Source organism: Ranitomeya imitator, chromosome 3, assembly GCF_032444005.1.
Source record: "Ranitomeya imitator isolate aRanImi1 chromosome 3, aRanImi1.pri, whole genome shotgun sequence".
NCBI lineage: Eukaryota > Metazoa > Chordata > Amphibia > Anura > Dendrobatidae > Ranitomeya > Ranitomeya imitator.
This window is the reverse complement of record NC_091284.1, coordinates 226206849-226219909: the sequence shown is the minus strand read 5'-3', so window position 1 is coordinate 226219909 and position 13061 is coordinate 226206849. Positions and strand designations below refer to the sequence as shown.

The 13061-nt window shown below is 42.2% G+C and overlaps 1 protein-coding gene across 1 annotated transcript in view; it reads left to right on the top strand.

The window, feature by feature from the left end:
• DSTYK (dual serine/threonine and tyrosine protein kinase) overlaps window positions 1-13061 on the top strand; it is a 110018-nt gene that overhangs the window by 38853 nt on the left and 58104 nt on the right. The window contains exon 3 of the mRNA XM_069756210.1: window positions 6629-7283. Within this exon, the coding sequence (XP_069612311.1) occupies window positions 6629-7283 (655 nt within the window). The remainder of the gene's footprint in view (window positions 1-6628; window positions 7284-13061) is intronic.

Genomic DNA, 13061 nt, shown 5'->3' with positions numbered 1-13061 from the left:
ATGAGCCACTCGCTTCATTGAGGCCAATAAAGGCACTGACTGGCCTCCTTCCTGGCAGTAGTCCTCTTTCAGACCTGCATGAAGGCTGGGTCTGGTATACCTCTGTGCATGACAGAAAAAGCCAAATGGTGCCAATAGTGACTCCATCTGCTTCATTGAAGGAAATGGCTACATCCTGACTCTGACCTGGGTCCTCTCAGGTAAGTTCACACAGGGCATTTTTTTTTTTTTTTTTTTTTTTATAGCACAGGAGGCAGATAAACTCCCATCCGCCGCTCCTGCTCTCCCTGTAATTAGTGGTGGCAGGTGTCAGATGATGGGATCAGTAGTCCCATCAGCTGACACCAGTGATCGGAGGAAAAGTTTATACCTCCGATCAGAAGCGGTGTTTGCTGTGCTGTCATGCATATGGCAGCATGTCAAACACTGTAATGTTGAGCCACCCATTTAAGTGAATGGGGATCGGGTCCGCTCTGCTGGCTGACAGGCTGTATGGACGCATCATGCAGCCTGCCATCTAGAGGTAGCAGAGCCCAGTGTGATGTCATATCCGGCAGTCAACCTGCGTATTTGCAGCGTTTTTGTCACCATCCATTCAAGTCAATGGGTGGAAAACGCTGAAAAGTGACATGCGCTGTCCAAAAAACACAGCAAAGCACAAAATACGGATGACACAAAAAACAGTGTGTGCATGAGATTTCTGAAATCTCATAGGCTTTGTTGGTACTGTAAAAAGCAGCTTAAAATTAGCATAAAAAACACCCTGTGTGAACTTGCCCTCAGAATCCTGTTTTTCTGGGACGAAAAACCCAACTTGATGCTCTGCAGAGAGCAATGTAAGTGTGAGCCTACCCCTATGTGCCTCTTGTCTTACTGTAATTTAGAATTACTGCGTGGACTCTGGTTTTATTTTTCTTTATGCACAAATAAGACATGTAGACAGTATACCAGTAAAGGAGCTTGCAGCGTCTCCCATGCTTGTGATGGTCTCCTCCCTGCGCCCAGACAGAGGGCTCTTTCTTCCCACAGGACTAATTTTATTCCCATAAGATATTAGACGTAACTTATTGCTACTTAGTTCCTGGGATCATGTCCAAATAAACATACAGGGGGTGAGAGCAAGTCTGGATAGTCCAAGCTGAAATCTCATTTCTGGGAAGAGGATGCCCACTGTGGTAGATACTGTGCCGTGGGAACCATAAGGTCCTCTGCACTACCATACATCTGCATGGACTAGTATGAATTTTATAAAAAGATACCTTCAACAAAAAAATAAATATATCTCTATCTAATCCCGCATCGCTGATTGGTCGCACCAGCCGCCCGCGACCAATCGGTGACGGGCGCAGTCCGGCCGCAAATTGGCGTGGGATTTGAACCACGCTTCGCTGATTGGTCGCGCCTGGCCAATCAGCGATATTGGCGTGGGATTTAAACCACTACATACATATTCTAGAATACCCAATGCGTTACAATATATATGCGTTAATACATCTAGTATGTATGTATGTTTATGTTTGTAAGAATCATTGGTGTTCGCAAACCTGAAAAACTGTCTTCAAATATTCTATTTTCCACATGGAAAAATAAATCTGCCCGTTCTGGAGAAAAACTAAACAAACATAAGTCTTTGCCCCTTCCTGATTTCCTATTCCTTTGCATGTTTGTCACACTTATGTTTCAGATCACTTAAATATTAGACAAAGATGACACAAGTAGGCACAAAATGTAGTTTTTAAATGAAGGCCGTTATTGTTGGGGGGGGGAAAAGAAATCCAAACCTACAGGGCCCTGTGTGAAGAAGCGATTGCCCCCTAAACCAAATAAGTGGTTGGACCACCCTTGGCAAAAACAACTGAAATCTAGCGTTTGCGATAACTGTTAATGGATCTTTTCCAAGGCTTTGAAGGAATTTTGGCCCACTTTGCAGAATTGTTAACATTCAGCCACATTGGAGGGTTTCCTACCATGAACAACTTTTTTTTTTTTTTGTCATGCCACAGCATCTCAAATCGTATTACTCTTGAGACTTTGACTAGGGCACTCCAAAGTCTTAATTTTTTTTTTTTTACTTAATCCATTCGGAGGTGGACTTGCTGGTGTGTTTTGGATCATTGTCCTACTGCATAACTGAAGTGCACTTCAGTTTGAGGTCACAATCAGATGGACGGACATTCTCCTTCAAGATTTTTTTGGTAGACGGCAGAATTCCATCTTCCAAGTCCTGAAGCAGCAGCACAAGCCCCAGACCATAACACCACCACCATATTTTACTACTGGTATGATGTTCCTTTTCTGAAATGCTGTTACTTCTGCAACGGGTGAAATCCAACATATACCTTCCAAAAAGATTTGTCTCGTCAGTCCACAGAGTATTCTCCCTAAAGTCTTGGAGATCATCAAGATGTTTTCTGGCAAAACTGAGACGAGCCTTTGTTCTTACTGCTTAGCAGTGGTTTTCATCTTGGAACTCTGCCATGCAGGCGATTTAGCAAATAGGTGCAAAAAATCCAATTGGCGACTAGAGTACATTTGTCCAAGCTTCCCCACCACCACTTTGTAGCCTAAGCTATGATGACTTGTTGTCAACTCCTAACTTAGCTGTACCATAATGATTGAAAAGTATGCAAGTTGATGAATTGAGGGCTACGTTTCAGTCTTAACACAGAAAAAAGGACCGTGATATTTATCTGTCCAGGTGTCAGAACTAATTCACTATCAGGATGCAGCAAACCCATATAATAAAGATTGTGGCAACACTGGTGCAAAATACTAAGACAACCACTGACAACCTACCAATTCATGGAGGGTGTGACTGTTTGGTATTAAAATTGCACACAAAAAAGGCATGTATTGGGGCGCTGGTCACACACAGGTAGTACAGGGTCTGGCTTAGAGCCTATAAGTGACACCCATACTGTTAGTGCTGGGCAGCCTTCCTAATCTATGTAAATGAACCCCATGAGGACAGACACCCCAGTTTACACGGCCTACATTGATGGTCCTGGCTGCACCCTGAATATAAATAACATGTAAAATATATATATATATATATATATATATATAAATTTTTTTTTTTTTTTTTCAGTGCTCGCTTGGTGTGGCCAAACAGTGCACTGCACATCCCCAGTCTCTTGTTTTTATCGATCTATGCATTTCTCTGACAGCTCTGGCTTTATAGAGCCAAAGGGGGATTTTTAGGATGTGTGGAGATGGGGGAGGAGAGCAAGTAGGGCTGAAGGTGTACTGGCCAAACCCAAGAATGTACCAAGTGTCTGAACAGTCATTCTGCACTGACAGAATCCATTTAATGTCGGCTGAACTGCTGAATTAAGACTGTCCCACCAATTAATTTGTATGGAGGCTTCATGACTTTCTCTAGAAATCGCTCCCCTCTACCCATGGAAAATAGTCATGCCAAGTGTGTGAGGTGACGCTTGCTTGAACAAATGTTGGGTTGACCTTTCTAAAATTTTGTGGTACAGACTCCTGAGGAAGCCAATGTGGAACGTGCGTTGGGGCTGTGCGGCATGTGACCTGCTATATCTTACTATGGATAAGAAACTATAGGATATGGGGTGGTCTTATTTGTTCAGGGCCCTTCTGCTCTAGATATTACTACTATTGTTACTTACCACCCTATTACCTTATTTTTCTCCTCCATCGGACTGCACTAAGCACTTTTCTATATATGAACATGATATAATTGGGTGCACACGCCGCTAACTACCTGATCTCTTTTCTAAATGTCTCTTGTACTGTTTTTATGTTTGTCACATGCATTAATGATTGTCATTATGACATATTTTTTTTTTTGTAATGAACTTGTACCTTTTTTACGTTATTCTTTGGACTTCTGCTCCATAATTTTTTTTTTCTCTTGCTCTAATCTCCTTACGTTTTGGAGTGTCCATCTTTACATTCCTTGTTCTTTGCCTCTCCACTTGGTTTGGGGTTTGCATGGCAGATTTGTATCAGTGGTTCCCTATTTGGTCTGTATTTCTCATTGCTTCAACAAGTGTTGGGTTGATCTTCCTAAAATTTTATGGACCCCTTTTACAGTCTGACACAATGGTAGAAATGAAGACCGTTTCGAAAATTGATTGTTTTATATAGGAACAACAGAAGTTCAGTGCAAGTTGTACAGTGTGTATGGGTACGTTTCCTCTGGGCGGTGTATGACCGAATCCTGTGGAGGAGAAAATGGGCAGTGTGAATTGACACATGCCTCGGAGTCTGCAGTGTGTCTACTACAGAGGGCTTCACCATTTTCAATGCATCCACAAAAAAAATGTACAAATTCTCCCGCAAAGATATGACTTGTTTTGGTTCCTTTTTACTGTGACAAGGAAAAAATCTGTGTGCCAACATGCCATTTGTGAAATATAACTACCGTATATTCTATCATCCATCACAAATTAAATGCTATTTTGTTAAATTTTTTTTTTAAAGGAACACCGCTAGTGTTCATAAGGAGGTTCAACTATCCGATCTCAGTACCCCCCGATGGATGAGCAAAACTCTTGTCGGGTGCAGTGTGTGTGTGTGTGTGTTTTTTTGTTTTGTGTTTTTTTTTCTGGTGCGATATTCCATGAACAAAGGATGATGATTTTTGTTTGCATGCGCACAGGACATTCGCTATGTTTTATAGGCCTGTCTGAATGGGAGAGTAAAGGGCCACTGGTGGGCTACTCTAAAGAGGATAGAAGGGGCTCTGTTCTCCAGTTATCCGGTGCTTGTCAATGACCTCCTGGATCTATGAGGACCTTGGTCCCTGGTGTTTATTCTGCCTATGGTACAGACAGGATGTAGCTAGCTGGAGCCTTGTCATTACATTAGCCAAGCGTACACGCGGTGAGGATGGGATATTATTTCTGTACCTATACAGCAATATTTATTTTTAGGCACTTGGGCCTCGTTTACACGTCCGTGTCTCTGTCCCCATTGGGGGTTCACAATCTAAATTCTCTCAGTATGAAACCGACACAGATTCCTTGCAGATGTTGTACTTGAACCCAGAACCCCGGCGCTGCAAAGCAAGTGCTTAACCACTGAGCCACCCTGCAGCCCAACATTGTTCTATGCATCAGTTGAGGATTTGCCTCTGGCCCTGGGAAAGAAAATGCATGTGATCTGCCTGTAACGAGGGCGGCTCGGCAGCATTTGTGTGCAGAGCCTTTGCTGCAGGCATACTGACATGCTGGAGAGCTGAAGTACAGTAACCTTGTTGCTCAGAACTGTTATTTCTGCGTTTTCTCCTCTTGCTTTTGATGCTGCTGTGCTTCTCCCTTGTCAGTAGGTTTTTGTTTTTGCATTCTGGTTTCCTCCTTGTATAACGGTCCTGAGTCTGACTCATCAGTCCATCTCTCGCTCTCATGCGATCCCCGCCCTTCCACCGACACAGAAGAGATTTCCTTTTGGGAAGTTGTAAAGTGGCGCAATGCATTTTTGATATTGCAGTAAGATTTGTGCAGCTTTTTACATTCAACTCTCTGTGGGAATTGTAAAATATAATAAAGACAAAATTTGCTTCTTGGCTAAAGTTTTACAAATGATCAATGTGCAAGACACCACTTTTTCTAGATGTATAAATATCAAAGTAAATCTGTTAGTATATTTTTGCTGCTTCTGAGCACCATTCTGGAGAGACTCTGATTCCAGCGATGTATCACTTAGTTTACTGGGTGCAGCAGGTGTGATACAATCAGAAAGCTGTCCCTGCTCACACCGCTTTCTGTCTTCTGAATTTTGACAGTAAGCTGCTAATCGGTGCTGGGGAGGGATTGGACGGGGGTGCATGTGGCAGCTAGTCCGGCAGTGATAATTTTGTGAGGCTGGCATGTATCCAGCATTTGGCTTGTTAATCGAGCGAGACCTACTAGGCCGATAAGATAATGGCTCTGTTTGCATTTGGCTCATTTTGCTGATGAATAGGGAGTTTTTCTTCACTTTTTTTATTACTTTGGGTTTTATTATTCAAGTTTATATGCTGAGTATGATCGTGTATAAAAATAAATAAAAAATTCCAGACATGGCAGAACGGAGTACATTTGACTTTTGTGCATAAGTCACGTAGAGAAAGTCTTAAGAATAAAACAATCGCCATTCCCTGATTGCAGATCTTGCGTTTAACTTGTGAATGTCGCTGCTATTTGTGTACTTGCAGGCAGTGATGATCTCTACGTGCACCTGACCGTCACTGACCTAAGTGGTGGTGTTGGCATGTATAGCACCAGATCTGATACCAGTGATCCTTTCCCTGTAGGAATAATGTCATCTACTTTGATATGACCGCTGCAGTCAATCACAGATCTCACGGTTCTTGTCGTACTTGCTAGCGTTATCCTTATACTCCAGGTAGCTAATAATATAATACAGGGAAGTAATCGTTGATCTCCACCGACCTGCTGTTAGCCCAATTTTCTAAATTCTGAGATGTTGCCTTTTTAGAGAATTATCTTAGCTAGGTTACCTCTGCCTGAGGCTTTTTGGGGTCCATGGGCCAGAACTGGCTTCTCTTCAGATTGTGCTGCCCAGTTGAAAGAATACTTGTAAACAGTATGAACCAGACGGCCATGTTTGCATATTTCTAATTTCATTTGAACTTTTCCTTTTTCTCCTTTTACAGGATGTCGATCTTGTGGTCACCCCTTGCCGTGGCTCCCAACCTGTGACAACTACTGTTGAAGACTACATTGACCATGTGCAGTCAGTAGTTCTTTATGCCATAAGTGAGGACCTCCTATCTACCCCAGATGAAGAGGAGCTTACAGATATTAAGGCAAAGTACAAACTCCCCATCTTTTTCATTCGAACAACTCCTAAAGACAAATTGATAAGTAGCTCAGATGGTGGGCTGTCAGCACTACACGAGCAGATGACTGAGCTTGGCTATATAAAAAGGGGTGTATGTAGCTGCGGGGCCGCAGGGTCTGGCAGTCCAGCCCCTAATGTTCTGGTTGAACAATTTGACAAGTTGCGTCTACTCGGCGGTTTTGCCCGGCAAGTTCTGCAGATGCACCTAGTTGACGCAGCAATGGTTCTTAACATGGTGCACAGTCGTAGTTTGGAATTATTCATCAATACAGCATTTGATATGCGGAGAGATCTTCAAATTACTCCGAAGAGACTAGAGTACACACGGCAGAAGGAGAGTGAGCTGTACGAGTCTCTCATGGGGATCGCTGATCGCAAGCAAGAAGAACTGAAGGACATGATTGTGGAAACCCTAAACAGCATGAGGGAGCAACTTCTGGAGGACGCGGCCAACATGGACTTCCAAGGTTGGTGACCAGTGTGGTCTGTATGAACTGGTTTAGATAATGCAGAATATGTTCTAACCACAGGTTGTCAGCTGACTAACTGGAGCCCAAAAAATATTTTGTTGTGCTGGTATGTATCTGACGATCACAGCTTCAGGTCCCCTAAGGGGACTAATAAATATAGTAAAAAGTGGAGAAAAAAAATAAGTTCAAATTGCCCCCAATAAAAATAAAACAAAAAAATACACATTTCGTATCTGTGTTTGTAAGAGGGTCATTCCATATCAAGTGATCCAAATATGAATATTTTTTTTTTTTACCTGACATCTTTAGATTTTTTTTTTTGTTTGTTTTTATGAAGTACAACTTTAGTTAATTACAAATTAAAAGCTTAGAATTTTTTTCATCAGTTAATTTTTTACAGATTTTTAAAGTTTTGAAAGTGCGGATTTTGGCCTGGTATGGCTTTACATTTTTTTTATCATATCTCGGGCTAGAATTAAGATAAAGAGGTGGGGGAGGCATCATTGTTCTCAGAACGGTACCAGCTTTCATTTGATCTGTCACAAGACTATGTTTCTTGATATTTTGTTTTGGAAAAATCAAATTCAAAATTTTGATGCGCAATTGTGAAACGTATGTTTTTTTAAATTGTGAAAACATGCATGTGTTACTTGTTCTTGTTTATATTTGTACAGGGATTCAACTTGGGACCTGTCAAATTTTTTTTTTTTTTTTAAGCCTTGCATCATCTGATTTTATGTTTGTGTGAGTTTCTTCCCTTTTTCTTTTCAAATTACAACTTATTGAATTCAATTTTTGTATGCAACAATAAAGAAACACAAAAAACAAATACCGAAGTGCCGGAATAAATCCATCTTGATCATCATAACACAACTTGCTCAGCATTTTCAACCTGAATTCATTGAACAAACCAAAAGAAAAAAAGGTGATCATATCCTCAAGTGTGATTTTTCCAAATGCAGTCTCATCCTAATTATATGTTAAAACAAGATTAAAAGAAACAATATTTTTACCACCTATTTATACATCTAATAATTTTTTTCTATTATATCACTAAACACGTCATTTATGAAGTGTTTAAGAAGAATAGTCCAGTACTTAAATCCTTGTTCTATAAAATGTGAACTAATCAAACAATATTAGGTTTGTAAACTGGCCTTTTATCATCAGTGTCCCTTCTAGTGGGTGAAATGTAAGGAGCATTGCACGGCGAATAAGCCTCCTTATCTTGACAAGCCAGAGATGGTATGTCACTCTCCATAAGGAGAAACGATACCCTTAGACCCCAGTCCAGAGCCTCTCACCTAGCCAAATCAGTTCTCATGCTTTGCACTGACGAGGGCCAACAGCCCGAAACACCGTGTCTGCGAATTGAGATAGTGATTTGGCTTTTATCCTAAGTCATATTGCACGACTCGTTAAAGGGTTGATTGTGACTTGTAGGATCGCTACTTCCAGCAGGTGGCGCTATAGAGTTTAAGTCCTCTTTTTCTCAGAAGAGGCAATTTGCATATCTTGTCCATAAGCGCTCACTAGCAACGGCCATTTCCTTTTGTGTCCGAGTATGTACGGCCGGTCATGGTGCTCGGCTCCTCCGGAGTTCATATCTGATTTTTGTAACTTTTACAATGTCTGGTTTTCTTGGATACACAAAGGACGGCGCTGGACCAGAAGCTGCAGAAAAGTCCTTTGTACTTCTTCATTTTCAGTCTTTGGAGAGTCCAATAGCCGCCACCAGCGCCGATCATATTCACAGGTCACATCACATCACCAGTTGTCATCCATTGCCGATCTTGTGCCGCCTTCTACCACTTCACAGACGTCACTCTCTTTGCTGAATGACAAAACCCTTGTTTTTATTTCTGTGTCACTACAGTGACAGTGTGGTATTGCGGAGTCCCCTTTCTGCTTCCTGTAACCGATGTTTTCACAATCTCTCCTCCTCTTTGTAGTCAATCCATGAACTGGATGATAAGAATATTTTTCTCGCTCCATTTGAGGAGTTTCCTGGGTGGTAAGATTTGGTGTGAACGTGGCCTCTGGAGGCTGGAGCTGCCGGCCGGTCATCTGCTCTGCAGTCACTGTCTACCCCTGCTCATTCTCAGCCCTAACAAAGCTTTCCCCTCTGTCCTCTCCTGCATCTAAGCTGTAACATAATAAAATAATACAGTAATATCTAAAAATCATGGATTATTTGGTGTGTGTATATAGAGACCCCACACTGCTAGACCACAGGCTGAACAGATCTGAATGTGAGATTTTCGAATTAACACTGTAATAGTTTTATTTTTTTTTAAATATGATCCATTACGATCCCAGCTTGTAATTTGGTACAGATGTGGCTAGGAGCATAGCAGGCACATGGGCAGTTTTTGAAATTTTTACATTAAATGTTTTTTGGTTTTTTTTTCGGAAATGCGTTTTAAAGTTTTGCGCTTGTGTTCGCATAGGTAAATTAATATCAAAGACAAGATGATAGCCCGATTCTAACGCATCGGGTATTCTAGAATATGTATGTATGTATATAGCACAGGCCGCGTAGTATATAGGAGCCATGTAGTATATAGCATACAAATACTATATAGCACAGGCCACTTAGTATGTGGCTGCTATATACATATATACATGCATGCATGCATGCATGCATGCATACATACATACATACAGTAGAATACCCGATGCATTGTATATAACGCAGCCCACGCAGTATAACACAGGTCACGTAGTATATAGCAGCCATATAGTGTATATAGTACTGCCCACGTAGTATATAGCAGCCATATAGTGTATGTAGTACTGCCCACGTAGTATACAGCAGCCATGTAGTATATAGTACTGCCCACGTAGTATATAGCACTGCCCACGTAGTATATAGCAGCCATGTAGTATATAGTACTGCCCACATAGTATATAGCAGCCATGTAGCCCACGCAGTATTCAGCAGTGTGGGCACATCCCTGTTAAAAAAAAAAAAAAAAAAAAAAGAGAGAGAGAATTAAAATAAAGTTACATATTCACCCCTGGGATCCAACGGCGCTATGGCGATGGGCACGCGGCTGCCGCCATCTTTCGTTCCCAGGATGCATTGCGAAATTACCCAGAAGACTTGGCGGTCTCGCGAGACCATTAAGTCTTCTGGGTAATTTCGCAATGCATCGCTGGGAACGAAAGATGGCAGCAGGCGCTAGCGGCTCGGCGGACTACAGAGGGTGAGTATAGCAGGTTTTTTTTATTATTAACATTACATTTTTTTTTTTTGTTTACTATTGATGCCGCATAGGCAGCATCAATAGTAAAAAGTTGGGGACACACAGGGTTAATAGCGGCGGTAACTGAGTGCGTTACCCGCGGCATAACGAGGTCCATTACCGCCGGCATTAACCCTGTGTTAGCGGTGGCTGGAGGGGAGTATGCGGGCGCCGGGCACTGACTGCGGGGAGTAAGGAGTGGCCATTTTCTTCTTGACTGTGCCCGTCGCTGATTGGTCGCGGCAAAACAGCCACGACCAATCAGCGACTTGGATTTCCTTGACAGACAGAGGCCACGACCTATAAATATCCGTGACAAAGACGGAAGTGACCCATAGACAATTATATAGTAGATACTCTTGTGACATATCTGGTGAAAGCCTGCACAGTTCTGAGAAGAATGATGTTTATTTTGTTTTTACTAGCCTGAGTTATGGGGAGAAATGTAAAGGCAGGCAACACCGAAATTTGCACTTTTTCCGAACTTTGAAAATCAATTAAAAAAAAAAAAATCTAGAATTTTTTTTTTCTTCACATTATGCATTCTGACACACCATTACCAAATAACAAAATATCAAAAGAATTAAAAATATAGTAGTAAAAATCATTGGTTCACTTGACATGGAATGACCCAAGAGTCCGAATTATTGAAATCTAAAATTAATCCGATCAGCAAGTGGTGTAATGAGACAAAAAAAAAATTGGAACACTAGAGTTGCGCATTTTCCCCGCCACAACATTGCAATAAGAGGCAACCAAAACATCGGATCTAACCAAAGTAGCATCAGGGTGCAAAAAATAAGCCCTCCCATAGCACTAAATATCGAAAATTTTAAACGTTGCGGGTCTTGGGGTTGGGAATGGCTACATAAAAACATATATATATATATATATATATATATATATATATATATATATATATATATATATATATATATATATATATATAATTACACACATTTCTGTGTTTTTTTTTTTTTTTTCTCCTCTGAAATAAAGTAAACCAAAATGTATACATGTTTCATCCATCTCTCTCCTCGCTACTCCTCTGCTTCCCCCCTCTGCAAATCTCTTCACTGGCTCCCATTCCCTCAGCGTATCCAGTTCAAATTACTAATACTGACCTACAAAGCCATCCATAACCTGTCTCCTCCATATATCTCTGAACTAATTTACCGATATCTTCCCTCACGTCATCTCCGGTCCTCCCAAGACCTCCTTCTGTCCTCCACACTTATCCGCTCCTCACCCAATCGCCTCCAAGACTTCTCCCGAATATCCCCCATCCTCTGGAACTCTCTGCCCCAACACGTCCAATTATCAACCACAGTCGGATACTTCAGACGGAACCTGAAAACCCATCTCTTCAGGAAAGCTTACAGCCCGCACTGACCCCGCTGCCTCCTCACCACTACTGAAGCTACCGCCTCACCAACACTGGAGCTCCTGCAACCCTCAACCTACTGTCTCCTTCCCCACCATCCTGTAGAATGTAAGCCCGCAAGGGCAGGGTCCTCTTCCCTCTGTATCAGTCCGTCATTGTTAGTTTGCTTACTGTAAGTGATATCTGTAATTTGTATGTAACCCCTTCTCATGTACAGCACCATGGAATCAATGGTGCTATATAAATAATAATAATAATAATTGTACTCGTACTGACATGGAGAATCCTATTGCCTGGTCAGTTTTACCATGTAGTGAAAAGGGTAAATACTTAATTTGGGTATATGTTTCTGTGACGCCCAGGAGACCGGGATACCCAGCACCGGACCAATGGAGTCTGTCTCTTGAGGGGGATGTCACGGGTGGCTTGACCCGGTGCTGTGGCCTCAGGCAATGCACAGTGTAAGGGGTATCATGAGGGGACAGGCACTTACTTGATCAGCAGCAGGTTCTCCCAGCGGTGACGATCTCGATCCTGGATAGATGGCTATTGTCCAAATGAAAGACTGAGGCACTGAAACGTTTAACCAGTTTACTTTAACATAAAAGGATTTACAACCAGTCCTGTCACCGGAGTCTGTATGGGAACTCTGAGTTACTTTGACCCTGCCGGGGTCTTCGCCTCTTATTGTGCGCAATTTCTGTGTGGCCCTGCTGCTGTATGTGAACTGGCTGCCGGCCCAATCTGTCCCCTCCGGGTCCTGGTTCGACGGGCAACCCGAGTCCTTTTATCGGTTTACCCCCTCTGGGAGTACCGCTGAACTCTGTGTCTGTTGCTGCATCCGACCCTAGTGAAGCTGATATCACCTCACGGTTTTCCGGTTGCTGTATTATATATAATGAATACAGCCACGGATCCGGTATCCGTCTTTGCGCCTGTTCTGGGTAGTGATTAATGCTACCCGGTTCTCACAATGTCCTTTTTCTCTATCCCTCTTCTCCTCAGGCCGGTGATTTAGGCCTGGTAACAGTCACAGGGCTGTTAGAGATTCAACTGTATGACCTCTCACTATCAGCTCCTTAGCCCAACTGCCAGTTCTTCTCTCAGACCAGAATGGATCAAGGGGAGTCTCTGGAGCTCCCC